The 17,379-nt window shown below is 45.1% G+C and overlaps 1 protein-coding gene across 2 annotated transcripts in view; it reads right to left on the bottom strand.

The window, feature by feature from the left end:
• Nucleotides 1-2,448: 2,448 nt before the first annotated feature.
• SKP1 (S-phase kinase associated protein 1) overlaps nt 2,449-17,379 on the bottom strand; it is a 113,204-nt gene continuing 98,273 nt past the window's right edge. For both annotated transcript variants that reach the window (XM_085618021.1, XM_085618022.1), the window contains exon 6: nt 2,449-3,759. In XM_085618021.1, coding sequence (XP_085474147.1) covers nt 3,724-3,759 — 36 coding nt within the window. In that variant the 3' untranslated portion in view covers nt 2,449-3,723. The remainder of the gene's footprint in view (nt 3,760-17,379) is intronic.

Genomic DNA, 17,379 nt, shown 5'->3' with positions numbered 1-17,379 from the left:
AGAAGAGCATGTTCCAGTACACAATAAAAACGGCGCTGGAGAGGTAGATGGCAAAGTAGGTTTCGCTTTAGTTCTGGGTAAGTCTTGAGGAATCAAACATTGGCTTTACAGTGGAGTTACTTCAATTATTGAATAAGTGAAACATTTAAATAATTTAGGAGACAGTAATGTTCAATAAATGCGAAGTAATAGTTGTGGGGTACTACTTATTTGAGGGGGAGCTGGTTTATTGCAACTGTATACAGACTCAATACAGTAATTTATAAATACATAACTGATCAGATGTGCATTTTTTATATAAAGTGAGTTTATAATGAAGACTTAAAACAATGGTATGATGCAGGTTGTGGGAGGGTTGAAGAGCATGTAAATGGAATTGGAACGCACCAGAGTTCTTGGTCAAGGAAGTAGTTGCCAAACATTCAGGTTGGGGTGGTCTGCAGTTGCAACTGTTTGTAATGAAGAGATGAATAGGAAAACACAAGAGGGTGCATTATGCATATTAAGGTTTTCGTACACACAAACAGCAAAATGTTTATGGCACCATATTAGTCAAAGAACAGATAGAGAGATGTGTGGGAGAGATTTAAAAATGGAGGCATGAGATGTTTTCAAGACAAGCTTTTAAAAGCACAGTAGTTTTCAATATAAGAAAAGATCAAGTGCAACATAAGACATGCTCAAGGCAGCACAGGAATTACAGCTTGCTCATAACACAAAGGAAGGTTGGGTAGCCGTGGTTCGCATGGCTCAACAACAACATGAGACCAATATCAAGACAGGTCTATGTAGACCCAGAGATTGTGGGTGGGGGCTTGCTCCACCTCTTGGAGGATCCACGTATGCAGTACAGGCAGTTTTTAACTACTTTAAGAATCTAACGAGGATGGCAGTCTGTATCTCAAAGTTGGAGATAAAGGTGTGTTGGCAGGGTACAAATGCCATCTCCCCTGAGGTTACTTGTCAAGAACAGATCACTCTCCCTCTGATGAAGTAGCCAAGGTTGGTTTGCTTGGATAACAGGCATTTACATTGCCTAAGACCACTGCAAACCCTAAGACTTGTCCGATGGTTTTCCAAGGCAAAAGAGTGCTCATTTTCGGAACAGGGACGTAAAGGACTTTACTAAAGGAAAATGCTACTTACCCAGTATGCATCTGTTCTTGGCATATAGAGCTGTAGTCATATGCTAAGCATAGCTCGCCATCGGGAGTTAGGTCCGGATGTTTGCTCTGTTTTTCTTCGAAGAAATCTTTCCAGTCATGAGGTAGGCGACTCCTCCTTTCGGTGCTAGTGCGCATGGGCATCCAATTTAAACACGGATGAACATTATCTTCACAGTTGCCATGAGATTGGCAAACAAATTCCAGTAGTCACAGGGCGTAAACTTGACAATTACATGCCGAATTCTGAAATGCGTGGTAATCTGAGACTACCTCCCTCGGTGCATGCAATATTATAGTCTCCAAAGATACTCTATTCCATTAGTAATCTTCCAGAACTAGCTTGAGAAATAAGTGGTCCCTTAGCAATGTAATCCTGGTACAACATGCAATGAGGCATCACACCATCCCTTCAGACCGTCCCAACCTAGAGGAAATTCCATTTAAACTACTGCAGTCCCTTAAAGTTATAAGTTCAGAGGGACCATCACTACCACGTCAGTTTGCTATTGGCCAACTCATGTGTGCGGTCAAAGGACGGTAAAGATCCAGACAAATATGTAGCACGCCACTTTAATAACAGTGATTTTCAACTCAAAGAGGAGCATAACGTAACAAAAAAAAATCTGAGAAACTTCAAATTAGTGACCCCTACCTGCCGACAAACATTTTCGGTGAGGTCGGACATGAAGGGTATGCTATTCTTCTCTTTGGCAACGTAGGCTCAGAAAGAAGCTACCCTAACCTGTCTGTTGTGCCATATATTGAAGCCCCTAAGCTGCTTCAGTGTAGAAGCAGTTTTCATCATGGCAACCCAGGCGCCAAAACCCAAATGAGGTGTGAGGGTGTGAACCATGCATGCTTTCATTAATTATTTTTCCATCTGCATCTTAGTGTAGGCAGGCTAAAGCAGATAACTTTCCAAATAAGAGTTTCTCAAAGAAGCATTTATGAAATATTTCATTAAACAAGTCTCCCCCATGCAAGAAAATCTAGTGGTATTTGAAAGTGCCCAGCTATTTGCTTTTGAATATAAACTCACTAACTAAAGACTCAAAAGCTTTACTTTATTGATAGCAACGTAAACTGCAAACCTACATTAAAAGTAACCTGCAAACAGCTGCACAGAAAATCAATCATTCAAAACACAATTCAATTTTACTGCTATGCTAGCTTCCAACTTACTTCATGCATTGACTTGATAGTTATACTCCCATGATTTTTATATTTTCAAGTATGTTCTAGCAAGATACTGTAGGCATTGACTGAAGCAAATTTTAAGGAGTGGATTTTCAAATAAGTTTATTTTTAGAGAAGGAATGCTATACAAGCTAGAAAATGAAGATTACATCAGCACATTTTATCAACTAAATGACAACCCTTTTCCTGTGTAAAAGAAACACCGGGCGTTTACTTTCTATAAAAAAAAGTCAATGTAAAAGCCATGGATCACTTTGAATGTAGTTTGATAAGCTGTCAATTAATTACTTTGACAGAGCACAGGACTCCGGCCTCTGTATTAGGCTGCTACATTTGTAACAGTTTTCGTGCTGATAGATACATAAGGATACAATGACCAATACACCCAGTATCCCAAAATATTGTCATCCTATGGCACTGGGCATAGTATTTGTCAGAGCCCATCACAAAACATTGGCTTAAGATTTTAACTTCAAGTGTTTGGTGTAACGAAAGCTGTCAAAGGGAGTCAATTAAAGATCTAGAACCCTAATAAAACCAGTAGAATAGCCACTTTCGAATTACAACCCTTTTTCAAAATAACTGTTGCAGGGGGAAAATAAATGTTTTTCTTTTGTGGAAGCTATCATTTAAATATGGTTAACAGGCATATACAGTAATAAGGTGGACTACAAGGAAACAATATGATCACACTGACAATTCTTAAAATGAATTACGGAACACAGAAAACATATCTTACTTTACCTTATCTCTAATAGGCTGAACATCAAAACTGAGGAGCAAGAGAACCTTTACGTTCTGCTTGTCTATGCCTCAAGGTGTAGAGGGCATTAAGTCTTCGGGTAAGCCAGATACCACACAGAAGACAAACGGATGGAGGCTGTTTTCCAACAGTTTGTTATTGGAAGCTGCTATAGGCTCGTCAATCCCCCCCCCCCCGCCCCCCACCCCACTACCTTTGTAACTATGCTGTCATGTTCTGGTTCAGCCTTGCGGTCTAAAATTCTTCATGTAGCTCGTTTTAGAACAGTTCCCTAAACAAGCAAATACTTACAAATAATTCGGTCAAACAAACTAAAAATGCTTTACAGCGTTAAAAGTTCTAAAGCACATTTTTCTTTCTATAAAGGGATCATAGATGTTTTATTACAGCAAAGTAAAAAGTCACAAATCCAATTACATTGGTAAAACACAGCCTTGGGGTTTAATCTTTACTCAAAATTACACATGCAGTAGAATATGTCCTTCTGGAAAACAAATGATTTGCTGCCACGCCCAATATTAACAAGTATTAACAGAGCAGTGCACCTAGTGTTGGAGCAAACGTTACAGTGCGTTTATCAGTGCAAGTGACCAGGTATCACTTTTCTTCACACCACTGGTTTTCTTTGCGTACCTAGAGGGAACGAAAACCAAAACACATCGTTAATTGACACAGTATGGGCTAGTGCAAGAAAAGATTCAGTAAATATCCCATCTCCTAAATTAGCATCTTTGACTGTCGGCCTGGTGGGCTCTTAGCAGCCTCCTCCACAACCATGTTAGACTACAAAGTAAAGAAAGCTATTCATGAACATGGAAAGTCAGTTTTACACGCCACTGCAGAATCTGCAACAACAACAAAAATGCCCAAAATGAAGTTATTGATAATGATAGTTCTTTAAGGGTATCTGTTTTAGTTCACACCCATAATTTCTCCACCCAAGTGCAGGATAACAGTATACACCTAGAACTTTTTTCAAATTCTTTTTATTTTAAAGACACTAGACATTTTATTTCCAAATTAAATTCAAATTGAATTAAGCTGACTCTAGAAACTCATTGGTTTAAAATACAATTAAATTAAAGTTCAGCAAAAAAAAAAAAAAAAAAAGTCCTTTGGGTGGTACTGGACATCATCCTTACCAAGTTTGGTTGGCACGATTATTGTAAAGAACTCCCATATTCAGAGTGCAGTGTCCGTAATGGAAGCACATTGACAGGAAGGTTTAGAGTATGCATCCGAGTTATTAATAAAAAGCTATGGGCCCTAATGCAGAGGGTTGTGCAGGACTTCAAAAACTGTACACATGATCGAGAACTAGACATGCATAAACTTTACTACACAGATGCAAGCTCGCCACAACTAAAAACGGGAAAATCAGCAGGATAATGAAGGACAAGTGATCATTAAAGTGAAGCAAACAGACCACACAGAGAAACATTGCCAGCTCAAGTGCATTTGGAGTCTGAACCCAACAGGGTTTGTCAGAGCCGTAAACTAATCTCTAAACGACCATTCTGCAATAGTCAAGGGTGAAATTTCACGTGATAGCACAGGTTGCTGAAATTCTTGGGGAGGATTACATATTGGGGTTATTTAGGCAGCCTTTGGATAGCAGAGGGATACCAAGCTATGGACTCTAATGTAGAAATCAAATTAGTTTATACTGCCCTGTAATGAACAAACATTCATTTACACACTAGCACGGCCTCTTCCTACATGGACAAATGTTCTGTAATCATTGGCAGAACCTTTTCCTTTAGAACAATTTCCCTCAATTTCAGATCCCTGAGAAGACCAGCATTCCGCAACTGCTGCTTACTCAGGTAGTGCAACATGTTGGTGCGGTCCCTCAGGATCATGACACATTTCAATAGTATTACAGAAATGACTTGAAAGTCAGATGGACGACTCAATATTATGTTATTTAAGTTGAACACTTGCTATATGGCAAACCGCTATCCTTTTGTTATGGTTTTCATTGCATTTCAAGAATGAAACCCAGGATTACAAAATGCTGGACTACAAATGCCACTGCTTACACAATGAAACGATTTATCAAATGATCTGTGTCCATGTTCAATCCATACCTTATTGCACGGATAATAAAAATATTACATATGCCAATACTTTTCATGTCTTAATTGTCAATATGATGCAAGCAGGGTTTAATAATTGTTAGATCACTACGAATGTAAAGATTGGTGCATTCAAAGCATTTTATAGCAAGATCATGTAACACTATGGATGTAAACCGCTTAAAGCAAATAAAAGAAATAGCAAATAAAGGGCTCATCCTCGCTCGACGAGTAACTCAGTGCCCCAGTGTAGCCACACTTCTTACCACACGACTATTTTTAAACCCTACAACAAACAACAATTCCAACACTATCACTCATGATTGTTTGGGCTAATACCCTCTACACTACTTTAATTCAATATTGACACCAACTTAAAATATGGACGTGGGTCATTTTCCTGCCCTTGCTCTTCATTTGTTAAGATTTCTCAGTCCAGTGTTTCACAGTTATACGCAGTGTTCTCTTTATCCTTCCAGGCTGTCTCCAGTAAAGATTTTAGAAAGCAACCTCCCAGCTGTAAGTCCTGTGCTAGGCCATAAACCCTATAACTAGACTTTAAAGTGCCACTGCAAGGCAGATATGTACAGAAATATAAAAATGACTGAGAAAGGTGAAAGAAGAATAAGCATATGGTAATATATGAAAGATTTCCATAACAAAGAAGGCCACTTAGGTGCCAAGGGGTGCCATGCTTTAACTGACACCTTTAGCCAGTCTGGACATTCAAGTTTCACTACAGCTTTAACTATCTATTAAGACCTATTGTTAACACTACATACTCTGCAACATACACATACATACAGAAGGGGCATTTGGTATTTCATTCCAAGTATGTATTTTGGGCAAAATACCCCTCTTGGTGAACCTGGCTATCCAGACTGTAGTGCTCTGTGAACATATGGAGTGACAGCCAAATGCCTGGCAGATGTCCAGGACAGGAAAACTGTACCACCACAGTGGCAGCGGCTTTGGTCCTTTAAGAATGAGCTCACAGTGAATATGGAGGCTGCTTCTTGGCCAATGCATACCCGATCTTAATGCAGAGCACAATTAGTTCAGAGGGATATGGTCCTCTTCTGCATGGCTGTGTCTTTTTTCACTCCAGCAAACCCCACAAAAAGTGAATCGTCCATCCATGTTCTCGGCTACGATTGATGTAAAAGCTCAGTGCTCTTTTGGGGTCCAAACAATGGCGGGGAGCATATATCGCCGGAAGGTGATGGTTCGAAAGACTGAGTGGCATCACAACTTTTGGAATGAAGGATGCTTTTGTCTGCAGAACCAGTTTGTCTGGAAAGAAGGGGGTGTATGGCAGGGTGACAGAGCTTGAAGCTCACTTACCCGCTGTGCCAATGTTATGGCAATGAGAAACATGGTCTTGATGGAGAAAAGCCACAAAGGACATCTGTGAAGCAGCTCAAAAAGGGAGTGTACATCAAATATGCGAGGACCGAGTTAAAGTCCCGCTGTGGCATAAGAAAGGAAAAGAGGAAAGCGCTTGTAAAGGCATCACAACAGGAGGGCTGGCCACCAACTTTAAAAAGGCTGAGAAAGTCAATAGGCACCCTATAAACAATGCCCAGAGCAAAGCCTTGCCGAGGAAGGAACAAAAATAACAATCAGATAACTTTGCATGGAGAGGGTCTATCCGCTGCCTGCCACACCAAGTCACAAATGTGGCTCAACAACAGGCATATACAGTTTTTGTGGCGGGACATCTGGCTGCTGCTGGAAGCTGGCTTTTTAGAAGAACCAAAATGAGGTACACTGTGTAAAGTTTACAAGCAAACCCCAACTGCTTTAGAGGCACAAATGATACCCCAAATGCTCTAGTGTGGATGAGCAGTTAGGCATGTCAGAGGTTAGTGCTAAGTATTTATTGCACACCCAAAGGCAGTGAGACACACTTGAAACAGAAATCAGACACCAACAACACATACTTTTATATGAATTTAGATACTAAGATCGAAATCAGGTAAGAACTCTTCGAGTTATGAAATTTTAATTTTCAAAAATTCACTTAGGGAGCTGTAATGTTATCTTATGGGGGGAAAACTAATACTGCATTTGGGCACTTAACAGCGACTTACGGGACTGTTTACCAGGATGTAAATAGAGTATGCAGCAAGGACCAAAGCCACACCAACAGGTCACCTCGGGAGGCTCTAGGGAGTCCGGGTGCAGAAATGTGTTACGGTGTCTGGTGTCCCATTCACTTCAATGGGGAACGGTCCGGTCAGAGGCTGCAAGTTGGAACTGGGGAACCAGTTCAGGGGAACCCACAGGGGGAGCTTGACCCTGGAGATGCTTGGGCACGTAGAGACCCCATTGGTCTACTTAACCTCGGGCTGTGGGACTTTGGTGTAGTGGTATCTTTTGGGGTCTAGTTTGGTGCCAGGGACTCACTCTTTGCATTTGATTTCTGCAGAAGGGAGCAAACAGGACAGCCGGGCCACTCTCTGGATCTCACTGTCCCTGAAGTCCCTCGATGTGAAGTTTGGTTTTCCTCAGCACTTGTGTCCCATCTGGACCCAACAAGCCTTGGTTACTGCAAGAGGTCCGGTACCCCAGGCATAGGTTCTGTGTGGCTCTGGTCGGTCATGGCGTCCCCACACTTGGAGGGTGGACAGATCTGACCTGTGGGAGCACAGCTACCTTTTCCTGGGCAGCTGCCGCGTTGGTAGTCCCAGGAGGCAGCAGGCAGGTAAACCAGACCTTGCATCTCTGGTGCATGCAGCTGCAGGCGAGTAGCTCCTCTACTCCAAGGGAGTTTCTTTAACTGTTGGCAAAGTACTGGCAGTTATCCGGGTTTCTCGTAGTCTGCATAGCGGCAGTACAAAATGCTTGCTACACAAGGATCAGGTGAAGCAGGCAGGCTGACAGGTTTGGCACCAAGTCAGTCGTGCTCCTCTGGTCAGCAGGCTTCTTTGTCCAGTCCTTTAGTGTCCATCGAAACCTGAAGTCCTGGTATCAGGGGGGTCCCCTAAATACTGAATATAAAGGGAGTGAGGGGTAGTAGCCAATGGGCTACTTACCACTGGGGTCACTACACCCCCTAGATGACCACTTCCTTTGGGGGAGTGGGCATAATTCTGTTGCAGAACTCCAAATTCCACCACACCCAAGAAGGTGAAATTTCCAACTTAGTCTTCACTTCAGGCTGTTCACCCTAGAGGTAGGTCCTGCCTGGCAGTGCAACACGGCTAGAGCATAGCTAATTTTCCAACTTATCCTAGTGCTGGATAGACCAAGGACATTTCCTCTGTCTGTGGAAGCTTTGGGTTGCATATCAAAGGCGGCAGAGGCCTTTCAAGTCTCCTGACATTGATCTGCAGACAACCAGTCAACCTGCTTGGAGGCGGTGCAAACACCTCCTGCCAGAGCAGGCATTATTTGTCCCTGGAAAGCGGGGCTCTCACCTCCTACTGGGTCAGAAACTCATCTGTGGTGGTAGGCCGGACTGGACCAGTCAGCCAGCCAGCACACCAGACGACTAATGTAGTTTAGGGGGTAGTTTCAAGTTACCCTCTGGGTGCATGTATTAATAAATCCATCACTGGTATCAGTGTAGGTTTATTAATAAGAGGCGTTTGATACCAAACATCATAGGTTGGAGTGAAGCCATTACGTAGCTGGGTAACTCGTTTTGCCCAGTGCCCAGTACATACCTTAAGATGACTCCCCTGCTCACTTGCAATATCTAGGAACTAGACATCACAGGGCCAGATTTACTCATGCATATCTGTCCTCACATAAAATATAATGCAACCTGCCTAAGGGCTCAAAAGCTCTGCTGCAGGGATGACTTGCACATATTAGATGCAGTGACTTTGGCATGACACACAGGAGTGGGTCATGTCATATTTTCACGTATGGTTTGCACCAGGTCTTGTAGCCTGCAATGGCAGTCCGTGTGAAATTTGTATGTGGGTCCCTTACGTTGGCTGCAGGCCTTAGGAACCCTCTTTAACACCCATGCCCTAGGTACCCACGGTACCATTTACTAGGGACTTACAGGGGTGCTAAAGTCCTTAGCCAATTGTAGAACGATTAGACTTCACCTTGTTTTAAGAAAGGAGCACTGGCCCCGAGGTCTGGTTAGCAGGTCTCGGTGCACTGTCCGAGTCGGAAATCACCGTCTAGTAGCTAAAAAGAGGGAAAAAAGTGGGGAACAGCAGCAACAAAAGCCCAGTATCCTACAGATGCCAAGATGACATGAACCACATCTGAAGGAAAGTAAAAGGTGTTCAGCTGTCGCATCTCAATCTCCAAATATGAAGGTGAAGGTATTTAAGGCCCAGGTGCAGAACCCAGCCCTGTTGCTGAGACAGCAGAGCCTCCCGGAGGAGCAACCTTATTGGAGGCCAGATGCTCAGGCCCAGGAGCTCCAGACACCATCCTCTCCATGTCCAATGAGGGGCCACTAGAATAACTTTGGCGCGTTCAGTCCAGACCTTCAGAACTTGGGCAGAAGAGGAATCGGTTGGAAGGCATGCAAGAGTCCAGAGTTCCATCTAACTGCATATCTAGCAAGAGAGTACTTTGAAAATCAAACAGGCAGAAAGAACTCCCGATATTGTGTGTTCTTGCCAGTGGCAAATAAATGAAGCTAAGGTTCTCCTAATTTGCAGAAGAGACCTTGCAACATCTCTGGGTGCAACTGTAATTTGTGATCCACTAGATGCAAATAGCAGAGTTCAACTGCCTTGACTTTCAAGGATCTTGACAGGTGGTTTCCCACCAGGAAAAGTTCCTGATGGCTCACCCATTTCCAGAAACGAAGGGCCTACAGTGACAGGGTCCAAGACCCCACCCAGCTCTGTTTGTTGCAATGCCACATGGTGGTGGTGTTGTCCACTTGTATCAGCATCCCCATGATAGATGGAAGGAAAGCTTTCAATGCCAAGCAGATGGCCTCAAGAAGGTTGATATGGAGCTGGAACTCAGCCGGAGACCGGATCTCCACTTCTCCCAGAAGCCACCACTGCAGTCTCCTCCAAAAGCTGGAGGTGGTCAGAGATCCCCTTGATGCTGGGCCAAGTGAGAGTTCAGATCCCACTGCAGAGCCCCTCTGACGCTGGGCATGCTTGACCAGTAGGATGTAACAGGCCATTAATCAAAATGAACTCCGAGTCAACCTAACTAAAAACCAGGACAGGCTGAAAAAATCAGCATCATAGCTTGAAGGTCCTAGACTCCTTTCCAGGAGAAAGGCAAGAAACTGAACCAGAGGGCAGAAGGACTAAGATGAAGGAGGAGTGTCTGAGAAGGAGTCCAGATTGTCTGCGACACATTGATAGTGAACCCCAAAGATGACAGGAGGCTTGCCACTGTTTGGAGATAGTTGAAAACTGATCGGCGTGAGCCCGCCTTTAACAGCCAGTTGTCAAGGAAGGAGGACGTTTGGAGCTCTGAAGGTGTACTGTAATCATAGTCATCACTTTCATGAACATCTGAGAGGTACTGGTGAGACCAAAGGGGAGGACAGCGAAATGAAAATGCTCATGTCCCACCACAAACCGCAGATGGGTTTATAGGACATGGATGTAGAAAATCGGTGTCCTAAAGATCCAATGCCACCATTCAGGCTACTGGGCTGAGGGCAGACAAAACCTGAACCAGGGTAAGCATTTTGAATGTATCCCTCAAAAGGAGAAAGGCACTGAGAGGGTACAAGTCTACGTCCTTCTTTGGCTCCAGAACGAATTCGGGATAACTTTCACGACCCATTTCTGGTGCAGGCAACATCTCAAGAGCCCTTTGGGCCAAAAGGGCTTGCACTGCCTGCAGTAACACAGCCAGATGGTCCTTCATTAGTTGATCCGGGGTTGGTGCAAGGTGCGATGGAATGTCTATGAAGTTTAAGGTGTATGTATCCCTTCTGGATAGTCTGCAGGATACACCTGTCCGATGTTATGGACTGCCAACCCGGCAAGAATCTATGGCTTCTACCTCCAACCAGGTGGCTGTGCACTACTAAGGGGTTAGGAAGGTTGGGCCACGGAGTGGAATGTAGTAGACTGACTGACCAAAGCCTCTGCCGTAAAACAGCTGGGTACCCTGCGGAGGCTGGACTGGGTGCAGAAAGGGGTACTTCTGCCTAAACCGCAAGAACAGTAGGGCTGATGACGCTGGCGAGGCAGGGCAGTTAAGCACAGTGAGGGTGCTATGGCCCTGCTCTCTTTGAATCACTTCAGAGTGGAATCAGCCTACTCCTCAAAGAGGTGAGCCCAGTGAAAGGGCATGTCAAAGAACGACTGGACATTGCCTGAAAAACCTGTTGACTGCAGCCAGGTGCCGCGGCAAATGGCTACACTGAAGCCAATGGCTCGTCAGAATCTGTGGTATTTAGGCCACAACTAATTGTGAATCTGGCCTACTCTTGAAGTCCTGAATAGATTAGTTGAGGACAGGTCAGAGGTCTTCTGGGAGACTTGAGCCACCAAAGAGCATGGGGAAAAGATGCCGATCAGATTCATGGAGGAAAACACCCACTTTCCAAAGGTCTTCACATTTTGGATTCCCTATTGGGGTGGGGGGGGAGGAGGGAATCAATACTTCAAACAGTAATAAAGTGAAAACACCACAAAAAGTATCCCACACCAGGTTAGAAAAACAAAGCAAAATGTAATAAATACAACAAAAACAGAACAATCCAATCAGTAGAACCAGAGTTATGAAGTTTTTAAAGAATAAACTGTTAATTAGCGCTTAAAAGCAGAAAGAGGCAACCACAACCACGGCTATCTTGGTTGCAATGGATCGGGTAGAAAGGTCAGGCTGACTGCGATGCACCGCAGGTCAGATACAGTCCCAGATTAGTCCTGCTTAAGGTTTACCTTCTCTTGTGCTAGGTGTCCAGTTTGTGTTAGAGAGGGTTATGGGGAGCAAGAAGAGCATCAAGGACGGTGGTCAGTGTGAAGTCAAGAGCAGGGCTGTCGGGTGCTTTGCATAAGCGGTGCTCGCGGGCGATTGATGCTTGCTGTGCGAACAGACTAGCTAGTGGCGTCTCAAGCTGGATTGCAGTGTGAACAGCAAGGTTCAGTTGCAATCAGGCCCGTTTGCGGTCACTAACAACCCAAAAGCTTGAACTAAAGAGCCTGTGAGCCACACCAAAGGTCGCGGAACTGGAATGCACCAACTAGGAGTCAGGAACTCACTGCAGCTGGTTCCAGAAGCAGGTTGGGGAGCCTTTTATGTTCCAGAGGCGGAGATCAAGAGGCTAGCAGAATAGCCCTTTGAGTCAATCTGGGGTTCAACAAAGTTGTAGGTCCAGTTCTTCCCTCTGCAAGAGAGCAGAAGGTCAGCAGTTCCTTTAGAGCAGCAGTCCAGCAGAGTGGTGGTCCCTGTAGCAGCACAGCAGTCCTTCCTGGCAGAGTATCCACGCTTTAAGTTATTTGCAACTCAGCAACCTAAGTAACTATTGGTGCAACATTATACATAGACAAGAACAATTGTCCCTGTGATTAGAACACTATGAAGGTTACCTTTTTGGGTCTTCTTAACCACACTGCAAATCTGCATATTAGCATTGACTGGATTAAAGAATGGAGACTGTTCAGATCCCTCATATTACACCATAAGAATATCACCAAACCATAACAGGTATTGTCAATAAAAAGACAAATAGAAGTAAAGGGTAGCAATCAGAATACAAATACTTTTTGTTTATCTCCTTCTTTAGTAATACTACATTGGTCCATCTATACATATAGAATTACTCTGGGAAGTGTAGAGATCTAGAAGACTTAGAGACCCAGCTTTGATAACAGTGAGTTCTGGGTATTTTCGGTGGTTACCGGGTGGACACACTGCTATAAATTTTAAAGATTAAAAGAATGGTTGAAGATATGATTGATTGATGAATTAGTTTTGTTATTTTTAAACTTGAATAATGATGTGGATGTGAGGATAATCAGTTTCACTATAGGACCTTCTTATATCACCAAGATATTTGTATCAGTGAGAGGATAGTATTCGACATTTAGAAGAAATATGGTTAGATAGGTAAATTGTATTATCTGTGGCTTCAGGTCATATTAATCGGATATATGGTTTTATGTTTATACGATTTTGACAGATTAATATTGATGAGAATTTAGTTTCCTGAAGGTGGTTGAGAATATTAAGAATCCACCAAAACCCGTCGTTGCAACAACATTTCCACATTAAATCGACCAAACATTGATTTAAACTGTGAATAAGAAAAAAAAAAAAGTTCTTTATGTAAATGTGTTTAATTAATGATTTCCTCTGCGATTACTGATTTTACAATGACAAATGCAACTGTCTAAATACACTCTCCCTTTCTTTATAAATGTTTTTAATGGTTTTACTGAATAGTTTATGTACTGTTTAGTTACTCTCCATTTAGGGGACTAACACAAGGATACAATTGGACCTTTTTTGTTTCTTATGTAACCATTTGGACTTAAGAATTGCATGTCCTGGAGGGGCACTAGAGGGCGCACAGCAAGATGGCCGCACCCTAGTGTTGCTCTGCCCATCCAAGCCATAATCCGACTATAATCTGCCGCAAAATCGACACATCTGTACAGATACCTGGACTGTGTAATGCTGTGCTGTCCTTCTGCAGGTGATTTGTAGAGTTTGACAGCTGCAGCACTCTTAATCCGGACTGCCGGTTGACATAGCGTGCTCCCGCAAAATGGCGACCGCCGAGCACTTTTGAGACACTGTGCACTTACTGGTGCCCTCTCGAGTGCCCTACATATCGCCGCAGTGCGCTGAACGGCTGTGCTGTCTTCAAGGCGGCGACACCAGCTTGGACGGAGGCAGACGCACGTCTACTGGAGCCGGCTGCGCGATCTCTGCAGGCGGAGCGGCGGGCGGAGGGAGGCGGCTGCCCAACCAGGTCTCCTGCGCTCTGGACTGGGCTGAGAGCGACTGGCTGCCGATCGTGTCGCCCCTGGTGCTGGCGGTGGTGAGTGGGGTGTGGCACCTTCGGGGCCTGTAGTTGCGGAGGCGGGTGGGGGCCCTGGGCCGGTGCTGTACTCAGAGCTGCTGTGTTGGCCGGTGAAAGCGCATGCTCGGCGAAGCTGCTGGCTCTGTGCACCGCGTGGGCCTGGGCCGCCACGTTGCCTAATGCTGCCAAGCTGCTGGGGGCATCACTGGGATCTATAATTCTGTTGGAATGCTGTGTGCCCTGCTCTGCTCAGGAGTAGCCACTCTTGATTATTGCCTGGCCAACCCTGGTCTCACTGTGCAGGCATCTGACTGTTATTGTCGGGGGAGGTGCATGACGAGATAGATTCCCCTCAGGCTGTCTGGCGGATTATTTATGCCACTGCATGGACTGTGAAGACTGGCACTGGACAGTCTACTGTGCTTGAAGCTCTACGATGTTCCCCTGTGTAGCAGGACTGCCTGGGCCCCCCCCCCCCCCCTTCGAGGTGCTGTTAGAGTGCTGTGTGGTCCCTGGACTAAGCGCAGCTCGCTAGTGGGCCCCTGGCTGCCTCTGGTCTGCGCTGACCCTTTCCTCTTTGGCACCTGTCTGGTATACCCTCCCTGCTCCTGGTGTGCTAGGGGGCTCCGTCTAGGGTCCCCCTGCCACACTATCCTACAACCGATTTCTGGGATGGTCAGTGCGCTCTTCCTCACGTTTTGCTACATCGTACTAGGGGGTGCACAGTGGGAAGAACTGACAGAACACAGCCACGCCTCACGTTTGAGGCTCGAAAACCTGCTAAATCGTCGCGAAAAGCTGCCTCGGAGGCGAATGCTCATAATGATGTTCCCCCCACATTGGAAACCACTCTATTGGCAATGCAGCGCAGCCTTCAATCCATTGAGGGCACGATGGCAGCTGTGAACCATCGTCTAGGTCATCTTTCTGCACAGTTTGAGAAGCAAAATGCCCACATGGGGTTAGTTGAGCAACGAGTCTCTGCGACAGAAGATGGGCTGAGTGAAGTTTAGGAAGGCGCTCAATATGGAGAAGGTGCGGTCCCTCATTCAAGCCAAGAATGAGGATTTGTAATCGTGGTCCCGGCGCAACATCAGGGTCATGGGGCTGCCGGAGTCCACGAATGTGGGGAAAATGGAGACTTTCCTGGAGAACCTCATTAAAGACCTCTTTGGAACTGAGCACCTTTCCAACATGTTTATCGTCGAGTGGGCTCATCGCTCTTGCAGCGAGACCGGTCCCGGGCGTCCCTCCTCGCCCCATCATATCCCCGACTTTTAAACTACAGAGATCGTGACACTATCCCGCGACTAGCCAGGGACAAGGGGACTATTGAGCACCAAGGCAACACTTTGGCTTTCTTTCCTGATTTCACTGTGGCTGTGCAGTCTGCTAGACGGGAATTTAGCGCAGTGAGAAATAAAAATTGTAATCTGAGGAGGTCCCCTATGCCATGTTATATCCTGCTCGTTTACGCATAGATCCAGATGGTGTGTCTAGCATTCTCGAGGGCAGCCTTGGGGTTGGAGAAAATGTTAAACAGTTTAAAGGCAGGCAACATGAGCCCAGCATGGCTCGAGAAGACAAGGACTAATATGGAAATGTGTTGCTTATTCTCTAACTTATAGCCTCACTCTTTAATTCAGGGTTGTACTATGCATACAATTTTACAGGCCATATTAGTATACGTTTACAAATGGGAAAACCCACACCGCAAGGGGACAGTATGCTCAAGATATAGTGGGCGTTCGGATGGATGAGGATCGACACTTGGCACAACTATAGATCTGCTCAGCCACCTCCTACTGGTTGGGAGGCTAGAAGCACTCTGCGCCCCCCTAACGGATGTACCCAAAATGCAAATTTTTCAGGTTTTGTTTTGTTGGGGGCGGGTGTTATTGACTTGGGATGGCTTTGGCAAGTTTGGGACTCTGAAGAGGGTGGGGAGTGTGTTACTGGGAAGGGCAGGCCGACATTGCATTTATATTGTGAGTTAGCGGTAAAGACATTTTACTTTGCTTCAGTCATACATGGTGTGCTATATAGTGCAGGGATAAATTTGATGATGGATGGACGATATGAGTGGTATGGTTAAGTTACTCGCTTGGATCCGTGATTTACTTTACTGTAGAGATCAGCTGGGGGTCTTTGCGGAATAATTACACGAAGCTTTACGCCCCAAGGATTTCTGTACCCTCTTACTGCATACTTGCTGAACCTCCCAGATTTGGTATAGCCTGTATTGTGTATGCCACTTAATGTCTGTGTGATAGCTGCCTCACTACAAGAGTCCTACCATCGAATGTATTTGTGCTACTCTGCTCCCGTTTGTCCATGATGTACAAGATTCCTCCAAATGCACATTGTATGGTCTGCTCTGTTGGGGGTGGGAAGGGGGTTGTTCACTTCCCAATATTGCTAATTGTCTCACATTTATTTGTTTGTCAACATGCTTGTTGAAACTAATAAACATCAACCAAAAAAAAGAATTGTATGTCCTGGAATCACGATAATGCTATTGTAATACATACCAGCTGAAAGTATCTATCTTGGTGATATCAGTTTGACGCTGGAATGCACGAAGGATGCAAGTTGCAAATTAGAGTTGGAGTGTGAATGAACCTGAAGGGAAATTTATTGGACTTGCAGAGTATCCACAGGGCCAGAAGTGTACTGCAGAGTTGGGGTCTGAAGTTCAGTATTTATACACAGCTGGGCCTTTGAAGTGGGGAGAAGCTTCCTGAGGCATGCCTTAAGTGCACAGATGCCCTGCCTCCCCAGCCCTGGCTCCTGACTACCTACAGAGGGAAATGCAACCCTTTGTGGGGAGAGAGGACACAGCCTATTCAGGTTTTAAGTAGGGGTGCGCCCAGCTCCGTCCACCCGTCCTGCCAGTGGTTGCTCAGCCAGTCGCACCTAAGCTCCCACTGAGTGTAGCTGTCTGGGAGGAATGCATACAGCCCAACTGTCATCTACACCCAGTCATGTGGCCCAGGCAGGCTGCAGGCACCGAACTGCTAAGGCAAGAAAGTGCCAACTTTCTAAAAGTACCATTTTCAAAATTATAATTAAAAAATTAGACTTCACCATAAGGGAGGATTTTAAGAGGACGTGGGTAACCGCCGAAAATGGAGGACGCATGAGAAGAGAGTGCCAGGGCCCGCCAATCCTGCCAAATCCCCCACCTCACTTTGCCATTTGCCCAAGCACACACAGCAGGATGCTGCTGGTACCCAGTGGAACAAA

The sequence above is a fragment of the Triturus cristatus genome, chromosome 7 (genome assembly GCF_964204655.1).
Source record: "Triturus cristatus chromosome 7, aTriCri1.1, whole genome shotgun sequence".
Classification (NCBI taxonomy): domain Eukaryota; kingdom Metazoa; phylum Chordata; class Amphibia; order Caudata; family Salamandridae; genus Triturus; species Triturus cristatus.
This window is presented reverse-complemented; position numbering and strand designations above follow the sequence as displayed.